This window comes from Echinops telfairi, unplaced genomic scaffold (genome assembly GCF_000313985.2).
Source record: "Echinops telfairi isolate 266 unplaced genomic scaffold, ASM31398v2 ScPeMD7_23;HRSCAF=83, whole genome shotgun sequence".
In the NCBI taxonomy this organism is placed as follows: Eukaryota; Metazoa; Chordata; class Mammalia; order Afrosoricida; family Tenrecidae; genus Echinops; species Echinops telfairi.
Genome location: NW_022103920.1, coordinates 42,806,813 through 42,819,864, shown reverse-complemented (window position 1 = coordinate 42,819,864; position 13,052 = coordinate 42,806,813). Strand labels below are relative to the sequence as shown.

The 13,052-nt window shown below is 42.3% G+C and overlaps 2 protein-coding genes across 4 annotated transcripts in view; one reads left to right on the top strand and one right to left on the bottom strand.

Annotated features, from left to right (window-relative positions):
• LRRC17 (leucine rich repeat containing 17) overlaps positions 1–8,016 on the top strand; it is a 45,834-nt gene extending 37,818 nt beyond the window's left edge. For all 3 annotated transcript variants that reach the window (XM_045289028.1, XM_004702614.2, XM_045289029.1), the window contains exons 3-4: positions 3,641–3,796; positions 7,225–8,016. In XM_045289028.1, coding sequence (XP_045144963.1) covers positions 3,641–3,796; positions 7,225–7,622 — 554 coding nt within the window. In that variant the 3' untranslated portion in view covers positions 7,623–8,016. The remainder of the gene's footprint in view (positions 1–3,640; positions 3,797–7,224) is intronic.
• FBXL13 (F-box and leucine rich repeat protein 13) overlaps positions 1–13,052 on the bottom strand; it is a 260,497-nt gene that overhangs the window by 135,112 nt on the left and 112,333 nt on the right. The window lies entirely within an intron of this gene.

The window sequence follows — 13,052 nt, the reverse complement described above, 5'->3', positions numbered from 1 at the left end:
GGAGACAATCCTGAAGTACACCTGTCCTTATTTTAAACCATATAGTCTGTTTGAAGACTGCCTCTTGGTCTATGTACCGGTTCCTTGTGAACACAATGAAGTGTTCTGAAATTCTCATTCTTCACACTGTAATCTACGGTTTGTTATGATTCACATGGTCGAATGCCTTTGTATAGTCAATAAAACACAAGTAAACATCTTTCTGGTATTCCCTGTTTCAGTTACAATCCAGTTGACATCAACAATAATATTCCTTATTCCATGTCCTCTTCTGTGTCTGCCTTAAAATTTTAGCAGTTTCCTATTGATCCAATTCTTAAATTATATGCAGCAAAATTGTATTTGCATGTAACAATGATATTGTTCAATAATTTCTACATTGGATCACCTTCTTTTGGAATGAGCACAAATACAGATCTTTTCCAGTTGTTTGGCCAAATACCTATCTGCCAAATTTCTTGTCATTAACAAGGCAACAACTTCAGCACTGCATCCCTTCATTGAAACATTTCAGTTGGTATTCCTCACATTCTAGGAGCTTTGGATTTTGCCAATGCCTTCAGGGTAGTTTAAACTTCTTCCTTTAATACCATTCGTTCTAGATCATATGCTACCTCCAACAATGGTTAGTATTGACCAAATTCTTCTTGACACAATGACTGTGTATTCCTTCCATCTTCCTTCTAATACTTCCTGTGTTCAATATATTGTCCATAGAGTTTTTTCGATAATGCAACTCAAGGCCTGTTCTTTTTTGTCTCCAACTTTTGAATTTCAGTGACCTGTAATTTTCATTGCATCTTGGTTTCATGTTTGATCACTTTCAAACTGCAGAGGTTGGTAGGAATCTTCAATTTCTTCATTTGGGGCTTGAGTGGCTGGTGCATCAATTTCAATAATAGTAGTATTGATGATCATCCTTGTATGCATACCATATTTCTGACAGCATTATACTTCAGGATGGTGTCCTGAAATGTTCTTTTTGACCAAGAATGTGATGACGTTCCTCTTAAATTTGTCATTTTAAGTATAGTAGACCGTGATTGTCTGACACAAAATGGCCATTTGGGTACTATGGGTTAGGTGTTAGACTGCTCACTACCAGGATGGCAGTTAAAACCCAACAGTTAGTCTGAAGGAGAAAGATGAGTGCATAGGGTCACTATGAGTAGGAATTGATCCCATGACAGTGGGTGTAGATTGGATGGAATGCCTAGGGTATTGTTCTTTATGTGTTCCATTTAACGTGGATGACTTTCAGTTGTCCTAGATTCATGCTTCAAACATCCCAGGTTCCAATGATCAATGTTTCTTCTCACTTTGAGTCATGCACATCACAAATGAAGGTCGCAAAAGCTTTATTCAATCTACATCATTAAGGTCAAATCTATTTTGAGGAAGCAGCACTTCCTGGTTCTATTTTGAATACTTTCCAGCCTGCGTGGCGCCCTCTCTGGCAGCGTTCACTGCTCTTCGTAGGTTTTCAGTGCACAGGTTTGTTCGTCTGTTTTCAGAAATAGACTGCCAGCACCTTCTTCCTAGTCTGTCTTAGTCGGGATGCTCCATGAAAACCCATCCACCCTGGGTGAGCCTGTTGGCATTTGAAATACTATTGGCATAGCATCATAGCAACATAGAAGCCATGATGGTCCAGCAAACTGACATATGATTGATGTTTTTTTTTCCCATAAGGACTTTTATTTTTCTTCATGGACTTTACTTGCTCTAATTAAGACTGAATAAAATCGTTTTAGAATATTTTGCTAAAGATTATGAGGAAATGATAATATTACAATAAAATGTAAAATAAACACACTTGACATTTTAAAATTTTGTATATGATTTAAAGAAATGTAGCAGTAAAGTATTTGTTGTTGTTGTTGTTGTTAGCTATCATTGAATCGCAGATTTTGATCCCCATTCATCTGTGACATGGACTCCTCATCCATGGGTATGTATTTCCTGCCTCCATATAGTAACTGCATTCTGATTGTTATTGCCACCAAGGAATTCAGTTACTGCTGTCCCCAGGAAGAGCCAGAGAGTGATGGAGTATACACTAAGTCCCAAGAATTCAGAGCATAAGTGGACAGAGTGGAAAGAGGGGCAGCGTGTACGATCTAGTCTTTCTTTAAGGTTTGCATTCCAGGAGAGAAGAAATAAGGTAATCATTTAGGGGTCATCAAAGTCAGGAATATTTTGCTTTTTAGAATGAACATATGTTGGTGGTGCTGGTGGTGTCCTCGAGGTATTCTGAGTCAGCAACCCTATGGAACAGAGGAGAACTGCCCCATAACTGACCTAGATTGCAGTCTTTCTAGAAGCTGGTAGGTGTTTTGTTCTCCTGCAGAGCTCCTGGGTGGGTTTGAACCACCAAGCTTGTGGTTAGCACCCAAGCGCTTAACCATTTGGGACAGCAGGTAAGTGAGTTTATTTGTGGGCAGATAGAAAGGAGTCTGAGGAGAGGAATAGAATGATTGTGCAACAAAAGCTGTTTGCACTGAGTCTATTGAGACTCACTGCCCCTATGAGTTCCAATGCTGCCATCCTGTATGGAAGCAGATTACTACATCTTTCTTCCACGGACCCGCTGGGAAACTCAATTGCCAAGGTTTCTAATCAGCAGCTGAACACCTAACCACTGTCCCACAGGGTTCACAGATGCCACCAGTCAGAACAGGCCACGGCTGCCAAGGGGATTCCAACACACAGCAACCTTGTAAGGCAGAGTAGAACTGCCCCATACATTCTCCAAGGCTGTCATCTTTAGTCCTCAGCATAAAGTAAAGGAAAATTAAATCAAGACCGGACCAATAAGCACCATCATCATAAACAAAGGATATATTGAGTTGTCAGGGGTTTCTTTGTACGTGGATGCAGTAGCTGTGCCCATGGAAGCAGGAGGTGAGAAAGCCCTGCATTGGGCACATCACCTGCAGAAGACCTCTTGGAAGTGAAAGCAGCAAAGATGTCACCGTCCAGAGCTTTGCAGGTGATTCGAACGGGTCTCGAGGACTGAGCCACCTCCTCATCTAGTGCCTCAGAGCAAGTGGAGCTGTGGGACTGGTGGATCCTTAGCACTATTGCTAGGAAGTTTCTGAACAGCTCTGAAAGAGTGTTCTCCCTCCTCTACGCCTGATGCAAGGAACCCCGATGGCACACTGGTGCGTCATTCAGATGTCACCAAAAGGTCAAGTCTACCAACCACTCCATGAAAGAAAGATGGGGCAGTCTGCCCAGTAAAAGTGACAGCTTTGGAACCTACAGGGAAGTTCTACTCTGTGTTGGAATCGACTCGTTGGCTGTAGCTTGGGTTGTTTTGTAGGCTTGATGTCTCTGGTACACTGGGATCTAATGGAATTAGTAAATCCAGAAATCAGCCAGTGACAGCAGTCCAATCTGTGGCCATTAAGAAGGGTGGCGCAGGACCACACAGTGCTTAGTTCCCTTGCACAAAGGGTCCCTGTGACTAAAGGGCAGCTAAGAATAACAACCTTGTTCACGCCAAGCTCCTTCTTTGGATTTAGTAGCCCTTTCCCTTGTCTCTTTAAGAGCTGACTCTGCAACCCCACAGTTGTGCCAGTCTGGAGAAAAGGGTGAAAGAAGAGCAGGATAACACCGGCCTTATTATTTTTTCCAGACTTGAAGAAAGTTCCAAAGAGTATCCCACCATACATTGTTAAACTTGACTTATCATACAATAAAATCCACCAACTCCGACCCAAGGAATTTGAGGATGTTCACGAGCTAAAGAAATTAAATCTCAGCAGCAATGGCATCGAATTCATAGATCCTGGTAAGTTCCACTGACGGGGCCCCTCTAGGTGACCAAGGTTCTCTGAGTTTTAAGATGGCAACACTGCCAGCGTAGCTTAGGGCTTTTGTGTTTGGAGTTTTTTTTGTTTTTGTTTTTTGTTTTTTTAGTAAATGATTTTTAAAGTATGAGTTCAAATGAAACATGAAGTTTTAATTTAGAACTTTATCACTCAAGAGCACTTTGCGCCAAAATGATGTTGTTGTTGTTGTTGTTGTTTTCTACTGGGGACATTTCTCACACAGTGTATTGATCCTTTGGGGACAATGAAATCACAGTACAATAGTTTACATACACGGTGTATTTCACCTGGTAACTTAAACGGGATCCTAACTTTTCGATTTTGCAAGTTCCCACAGTAGATATTTGATTTAATAGTATTGTTTCATGACTAGAGGATCTAGGTAATTACATACCCAGCATCTCTTCTTTCTTGCTTAATGCCACGTTGCCACTCAGTCTGACATTTTCTTTCATCTGGATTTCCCCAGTAATTTCTAAAGATACAATTCCCTGAAACCTAGCTCCTGTCATGTTGCTCATATGGATGAAAATATTCCTCACTGCACCAAAATTCTGTTTTATGAAATATAGGATACAAGTGTCTTTTAAGAAATATAGTATTTCATACATGACAATCAGCCCAAGGAGTTAAACTTTTTCTGAACAGCTGAAGAGAGGAAAGATATGCAGCTAGCAATCAGTAATGCATGACAAGTATAATAATTTTAGATGTACATTTAGATCCAATGTTCTCTTTATCATTCATTAAGCCCCAATCTGTCTAATGCAAATTTGATACAGCTTCATAAATTTAAATTTTAAAATGTTCAACTCAGAACTAGGCATACTTATCTACTGCCAGCTTAAAAACAGGTCTTTTTTCCACCTTTCAAATCCCTTCTCCATTTAGCAGTAGGTCCTCTGGCAAAGATGACCCTGACAAATGAAGAAAACCCACTGGATCTCCAGGGCTGAGGATTACTGTAACAATGTGAAGAAAACTATTAAAAGAACTAGAGAAGACAATTTGAGGGGTTAAATAAACAAAAACTCACTGCCGCCAAGGCACTGATGACTCAGAGAGCCTCTATGGGACAGGGCAGAACTGTCCCAGTGAGTTTCCGAGACTCAGACTAACTCTTTACGGGAGTAGAAAGCCTCATCTTTCTCCCTTGGAGCTGGCTGGTGGTTTCAAACTGCTTGCAGTTTAGCAGTTAGCAAGCCCACATGTGGCCACTCCACCACCACCACCACCACCTGCAATGGTTTGTTTACTTCTGGTGATGTTTTTCCATCATCATTTATAAGTTTCCCAAAGTTACAGGATTCCACGGTGATTTTCCATCCTTGAGATCTCCTGGAGATGTTTTAGTCTTACATCTGTGTGTTTTCCACATTGACACCTAATGTGCTCTCTGTTATGAGTCCCTCCTACTGGTGTTGAGCCGATTGGGACTCTTAGCTACCCTCTACAATGGTAGAACTGCCGCCTGGGGGTTCAGGGCTATTAATCTTTCCCCTGAAAAACAGCCAATGGCCTTCACTTAGTAGCCAAGTGCTTACCACGACACCCCCAGGGCTCACAAAAGCGTTTTCGACACTCGCAAAGACTCGGTGGACACCTACCAGAAGCCAAGCAGCTAGCTTCGTGCCCTCATTTGGAACAAACAGCATCTCAGCACTGAACTACAGTAACATAACTGACCTGAAGGGGGTTGAAAACAAAAGACCTTTACATTTCAGGGTTTGTGAGATGAAACACTCTCCCAAAGTAGGCTGACTCAAACACTTTAGGTTGCTAGTTTTACAAATGCAATGAGAGTACCGGTCTTTACTAGGCTTACGTAACAGCAGAGTGAAATGCCAGACATCGTGGCAGAGAGGGTCAGAGGACACCCTGCTGAGGGGTTATCTCCTTTAAGGAACGGATTGAAAACTAGCTTTCCCACATGCCAGGCTACATATGGCTGAAGGAACAACTCTAAAGTTTCTGAAAATAAAATCTAGGAAGGCTTACACATGCTTCCAATCTGAAAGGCTGCCTTGATTTAAGGAAGTAATTTGTAAGACCATTGACTCAGAGTTTTAGCAACACACACACACACACTCAGAAGTCTAATCAGAACCATCACACTCATACTGGCCTTTAGCCATACCCACTAGCGCCCCAACCCTCAAGCCAGTGATATGCCCCACAATTTTTTTTATAAAATGCTCATTTAAAGGGAAGTATGAGTTTTATCTTGAAAAGTTATTTGAAAACTGTTAATGATATTCATATGAGAACACATTTTCCAAATGCAATATAAGGCCACTGTGTGCTCTAACAGGGTATTTTTAAACAGTAATCAGAAACATATTTTAAATATAGGCAGTCCCTGGGTTCTAAATGAGACCCGATCCTAAATGTGGTCTTTAAGTCAACTGTGTAGGTAAACTGGAACAACAGGTGCCCATGGTTCTCACGGGGTCTTACGTCAGTGCAAGAAAAGACATGGTGCCTCCTCCGTGAGTTAAAAGCAGCACACGTGGCTGGTAAGGCATATGTGATGAAGAATCTGCTGCCTGCACGGGTGGGTCTGCTCCTTTCAAAGTGCAGACAAATGTACACAACATTAACGTTCGGTGAGCAAGTCGGGGGTGACTGTATGTTGGGTGCCTGTACAAACCAAATATTTGATGTGATTCAGTATTGACACATAAATTCTGGAGGATCTGTTTGGGCCACATCACCAGTGATAGGGAGCATCAAAGCTTAGATTTCTTTGCATTTGAAGGAAGAAAGGGCTTCCTGTGGTTCCCTTGTATCTGTTTGAATGTGGGTTTGAATCATCTGTCCTTGAGCAGAATTCAACACACATGGATCCAAAGTTGATAGCTACCATAACTTGCTGAAACACATCCAGATGTTTCAAAACATTGGCATAAATTGTGTGTTGTTAGACTCCACAGGAATATACGTCCCACCCCCAAACTGGGACAAAGCTGTTTTCTGGGCATTTCCAGAGTTTACTGATATCTATCCCAGAGAGCTGGCAAATCTCCATGAGGCACATTCTTCATTTTTTAAAATGTGCTCATTATGTCTTACATTGGAAACATTGTCTCTAGCTTTTGCCTTTTTCTTGGGGCATCTTCCCAGTGAGACTTTTAAAAAATCATTTTATTGGGGGCTCATACAACTCTTACACAATCCATCCATGAGATTTTTAAGATGAACGTGAACATAAAACACATTTTCTCAGCTAAGTTAAAACTGAATTTTCAAAGAAAATATTGTAGTCAATCTAAACAAAGGAAAAACTTTGAGTAAAGCCGTTAGGTCGGAGTGTTGCCTTTAGACGTGTATACCCCATGCGGTTGCACTGAAAGCACTCATTGGTTTAATAACTATTTTCTGCTTCTAGCTGCTTTCTCGGGGCTTACGCATCTAGAAGAGCTAGACTTATCCAACAACCGTTTGCAAGACTTTGACTACGGCGTCCTGGAAGACGTGTATTTCTTGAAACTCTTGTGGCTCCGAGATAACCCGTGGAGATGTGACTACAACATCCACTACCTCTACTACTGGCTGAAGCACCACTACAACGTCCACTATAACGGCCTGGAGTGCAAATCACCGGAAGAGTACAAAGGGTGGGCTGTGGGGAAATACGTTCGGAGCTACTATGAGGAGTGCCCCAAGGACAAGTTGCCTGCGTACCCGGAGACCTTCGACCAGGACGCGGAGGAAGAGGACTGGGAGATGATCCACAGGGATCACGTGGCAAAGAAACAAAGTGTGAGGATCACTATCGTGGGGTAGCTTCCACGTGGTTCTGGCCAAAACGACTTTTGTAGTTTGCTATGCTAGTGTCAGGAACTCTCGTGTTTACATTCTGATGAACTCCCCCAGTTGCAGACGGATGCAGGGTCGTCTGGCTCAAGGCGGGTTTCTCTACTTCCTATTATTGTGATTGTGACGACCGCAGTCATTAAGAGAACACTCGCCTGCTTGCCTGTCTGTGGAGCAGCACCCCTGCCTCCACCGCCCCCAGCCCTTCCAGTCCACACCGGCGGCCTGCAGGAGCTGGGTCCTAAGGATGCCGTAAATATGTCATAACGTGCTGTATAAGTGCTTTTTGGGGGTTTTTTGTTTGTTTGTTTTTGTTTTTTACTGCTTTCGAAAATACCAATAATAAAAACTTGGTCCATTTTTACCTGTAAGTTTGGATGTAAGTCTGTAGATGCCCAGACATGACCCAAATGGAGCCACAGAGGCTTCATTGTCATGGACTATCTTCCTCCCCCTTGATCTTTCCAGGGAGTCTGTTGATTTATTGAATCTATTTCCATATCTGCCTCCTGCACATTCCCAAATGAGATCTTGATAAGCCCCAAATTCTCAGTCACGCTTAATCCTTGCAAAACCCCTTTCAGCTAGACCAGAAAGGGCATGTCCCAAGCACCAGGTCCAAAATGAGAGTCAGACCGGAGTCTGGTGCGAAGATGGAATGCTGAGTGTCCATCTGAGTGTCGTCGCTAAACTCATATGTCAAGGGGCATAAAATAAAGTGAAATTAAGATTCAGGGTCAGGATTTGGGACGAAACGAAAACAAACAGGAAGTAATCAGAAGCATTGCTGAGAGGGGTGGACGTGCCCAAGAGAAGTCACATAATTTAGGTTTCTAGGGTAAAAATCTCTCACAGATCACTAGAAGACAGAGGAATACTTGGACATTTTAAATCCCTGACCCTGTCCATTTACATTTCAACAGCTGACTAAACCCTACATATAGAGGAAAATAAAGTAAAAATAAATATAGATCTATTCTTAGTGACGTACCTTTTCTCCCCCCTTTTCACACTGAGTTGGAAACATTGTGATTTCTTATATCAAGATGCCCCTACAAAGCTCAACAACCGGTCTTATTAGGGACTTGCACAAATTCCCTAAGCACAAACAATGGCACATGACAAATACTTTATTACTAATTTTTACAAGATCTCTCCTAGGCAAGTATTTGATCTGCCTTTTCTAGATGAGGAAGTCCCGGTTTAGTTTTATAGCTTGGACCGAGCCACAGTTGGCAGGCGGCCGGGCCGGTTGCAGGTCAGCCTAGGCTCTTTTTCACTGTCCAGGACTAGGGAACATTGTGAAAGTTACTCTCGGCCCCTGGCCAGCTGGCATCAGAATGCCCAGAACCAGAGTCCAAAAGGAGTGGTGGTGTCAGGAAGGCAAACCCTTTCTTTCCAGGGATAGCCCAAAGAGAATCTGGCAGAAGACATTTAAATCTTCACACATCTGCAGAGGAACCCAGGAGACAAAGGAGCCGAAAACTGGAAGACTTGCCAGAGCTAGTGGTTCCGGTAATAGCTGGTCTTGGGAGGGTCTAATCACTCTCCAAGGAGCCCTAGTGGTATAGGGGTTGAGCACTTGGATGCCAAGCAAAAGGTCAGCAGCTCAAACCCACTGTCAGGAAAAGGCGCTGCCGCCGTGCTCTTCCATAAAAATGTACAGCTTGACAACCTGATGGGCAGTTGCACTCTGCCCTCTGGGGTCACTATGGGTCAAAACGATTCTTCGGCAACAGAGTTTAAGCAGTTGGCCAGCTCTATGCGTGGAGGCTTAGGGACACTCATTCTTACAAGACTCAATAACGTGAAACTCCTCATATTAATCACTGGGAGGCATTAGGGGTAGCTGTTGAGTTTGAAGTACTACAAAGAGAGCAACAAAGTCACTTAGTATTATTCATGAGCTCAATCCTAAGTACATGGGACCTAAACAGCCAAGCTTTGATGGTGGAGAAGGACCAGTGGGCCCTCCTCACCAGGAGACCAGAAGCACGTGGTGGGGCATGAGGGCACTGAGAGAAACGAAGAGAGCTCATCTGATCCAGAAAAAAGGAGACATTACCTTCTAGTTTAAATTCTAGAAGGGAGCTGCGATTTTATCAGTTGGTTTTTATATTCAGTATCATCCCCAAGGGTCTGTGTGGCAATAAAGTTCTGGAACAGAGTGCAGTAGAAATTGATCCAAGCCTGTTAACAAACCCAGGGACAAGGGAACAACAAGTGATCCAAATCAGTGGTGAAGAGGGTGTAGGAGGCCTGGCAGGGCATAATCAAGGGCAATGTAACCGAGAGGAATTATTGAAACCCAAATGAAGGCTGAGCATCATAGTGGGACAAGAGGAAAGTCAAATGAAATAGAGAAAAGAGCTAGGAGGCAAAGGGCATTTATAGAGGTCTAAATAAAGGCATGCACATATGTAAATATATTTTTATATGATGATGGGGAAATAGATCTATGTGCATATATTATAGGTTTAGAATTAAGGTAGCAGATGGACATTGGGCCTCCACTCAATGCAAGAATACTTTGTTCTATTAAACTGGCATTCCATGATGCTCACTTTCCCGACAAGATCACCGAAGACAAAGCGGGTGCATAAGCAAATGTGGTGAAGAACGCTGATGGTGCCTGGCTATCAAAAGATATAATGTCTGGGGTCTTAAAGGCTTGAAGGTAAACAAGCAGCCATCTAGCTCAGAAGCAACAAAGCCCACATGGAAGAAGCACAGCAGCTTGTGTGATCACGAGATGTTGAATGGATCAGGTATTAGGCATCAAGGAACAAAAAATCCTATCATTGTGAATGAGGGGGGAGTGCAGAGTGGGGACCCAAACCCATCTGTAGGCAAGTGGACATCCCCTTAGGGAAGGGTCACAGGGAGGAGATGAGCCAGTCAAGGTGTAGTGTACCAACGATGAAACATACAACTTTCCTCTGGTTCCTAAATGCTTCCCCCCAACCCCCCACCACTAGCATGATCCCAATTTTGCCTTGCAAATCCAGCTAGACCAGAGGATGTACACTGGTACAGATAGGAACTGGAAACACAGAGAATCCAGGACGGATGATCCCTTCAGGACCAGTGCTGAAAGTGATGATACCAGGAGGGTGGAGGGAGGGTGGGGTAGAAAAGGAGAACCGATTACAAGGATCTACATATAACCTCCTCCCTGGGGGACGGACAGCAGAAGGATGGGTGAGGGGAGATGTCGGACAGTGTAAGATATGACAAAATAATAATTTGTAAATTATTGAGGGTTCATGAGGGAGAAGGGAGTGGGGAGGGAGGGGGGGAATGAGGAGCTGATGCCAAGGGCTTAAGTGGAGAGCAAATGTTTTGAGAATGATGAGGGCAATGAATGTACAACTGTGCTTTACACAATGGATGGATGGATGGATTGTGATGAATTATATGAGCCTCCAATAAAATGATTTTTTTAAAAGAAAAAATTGATCCAAACCATCCACAATTAAGTCAGTTGGAGTGGCTAAAATTGAAGTGGCCAAAATTTAAATATATATATCTAAAGCTTTTCTGAACCAGAGTTTGTACTTTTTAAGGGAGCCATAATTGATACATGACTGAATGAACACCTAGGCACTCCCTCTTCTAGAAAACTGTGACTCGATAGTTCCTCTAATAACTTGCCTCGGACTCTTCTTATTGTGCAGTAAACAGACATGTGTTTCAAGGCAGTCAGATATGGCAATTCTGAGATATTTGAACATAAGTGTTCAAAGCATGCATTAAAACATACATGTTTGATTGTTTGGATAATATATGTGTTATAAGTTGCCCACCACTCCTCAGATTCCCTGGTTTTCTTGAGGTAAACAGGGTTCTGAAAATGAGACCTTCTGAGTCCTGAGCCTGAGTCATCTCTGACCCAAAGTCTACTTATTTGGGGAAAATATCTAAATCAAAGCCACTCAGGGCTTTTCATCTCCGAACTTATGCTCTGGGTGGATTTGGGTCTGTTCTTGAGAAAGGCTTCCGGTCTGGCCAGTGGGTGAGAGAGGAGTTTGCCCACAAGACTCTCCTCTTGGACATCCTGGGAGCCTGGAGCTTCCTATCTACAGGAGGTGGAGGAGGAGGTGGAGCTGGAGCTGGAGGTGGGATGGGGAATGGAGAGAAGGCTGTAATTTGCGACAACCAAACCTGAATCTATGCTAATGTGCTCTTGATAAGGAGTAATATCAAAATGAATGTAACAGCCTACCAAATTGCAATTATTGCAAATCGCTTTATCAATTCTGTTTAGAAAGTTTCACTATCCGATCCTGTCCTATGCTATCCTATCCTGAAACACAGCAATGTTGTGTCATGAGAAGTCCGAGTTCCTGCTGATCTTACCAATCATTGGGTGGGTGGAGAAAGACTGTAAAGGGCTGGGCAGAGCTTCATTTCAACTCCCCACTATGTCTACTAACGCAGGCCAACAATACAACCATTGACTCTAAAAATATTCTGTATGCTCTTGCTAATGTTTGTGAAAGTGTTTTAGCATTTACTCTGCAGACTTAGCTATCACAAAATAAGAGAAACATTTCTCTCCCCTGCCCCTAGCTACTTTCTAAATATTTTAAGATCATGTCTAAAGTCTAAGTTTGTGTAGACATATGAGTAAGACTCACAATGACAACTGCTGTGGTTATTCAGCCAAACAGCCTAAAAGATCAGCCAGCATCTATCTGAAATTTGACAATCAGTCAAACAACGTGCCGCACAGTGTATAATATTCTAGGCCCTCCAGTAGATGAATCAACCTTAATTGGCATAAAGAAAACCTGGAAAAGCTAAAAATGCCCATGAGGCTTTACCTTTGATACAACTAAGGTTGCTGGCATTAAAAATGCTTTTATTAAATCATCTTTGACTATTTAGTAAAAATATTTTATAAAAAATCAAAAGTAATACAAAAATGAGACAAACAATACACTTATGTCATTTAAAAAAATAAAGGTCTACTCACGCTTGCAGGGCTATTTGCTTCCATGACAGAGATTTATACTAAGAATTTCACTGCTGGATAAACATTTAATAATATATTTTATATATACAACAAAACACTACAAAACATAAAGCAAGAAAACAATTTTACGCTTTCTTAAACCTCTACTACCTAAGATATGTGGATTTTACACACACACACACACACACACATGAGGGAGCTTCAAAAAGGTTTTGGGAAATAGAACTAAAAGATGATGGAATTGTTCCATAGGTTATTTTTTTTCCATTTAAAAAATCATTTTATTGGGGGCTTGTACACAATCCACACACACATCCATTGTGTCAAGCACATTTGTACATTTGTTGCCATCATCATTCTCAAAACATTTGCTTTCTACTTGAACGTTGGCATCAGCTCCTCATTTTCCCCTTCCTTCCCAC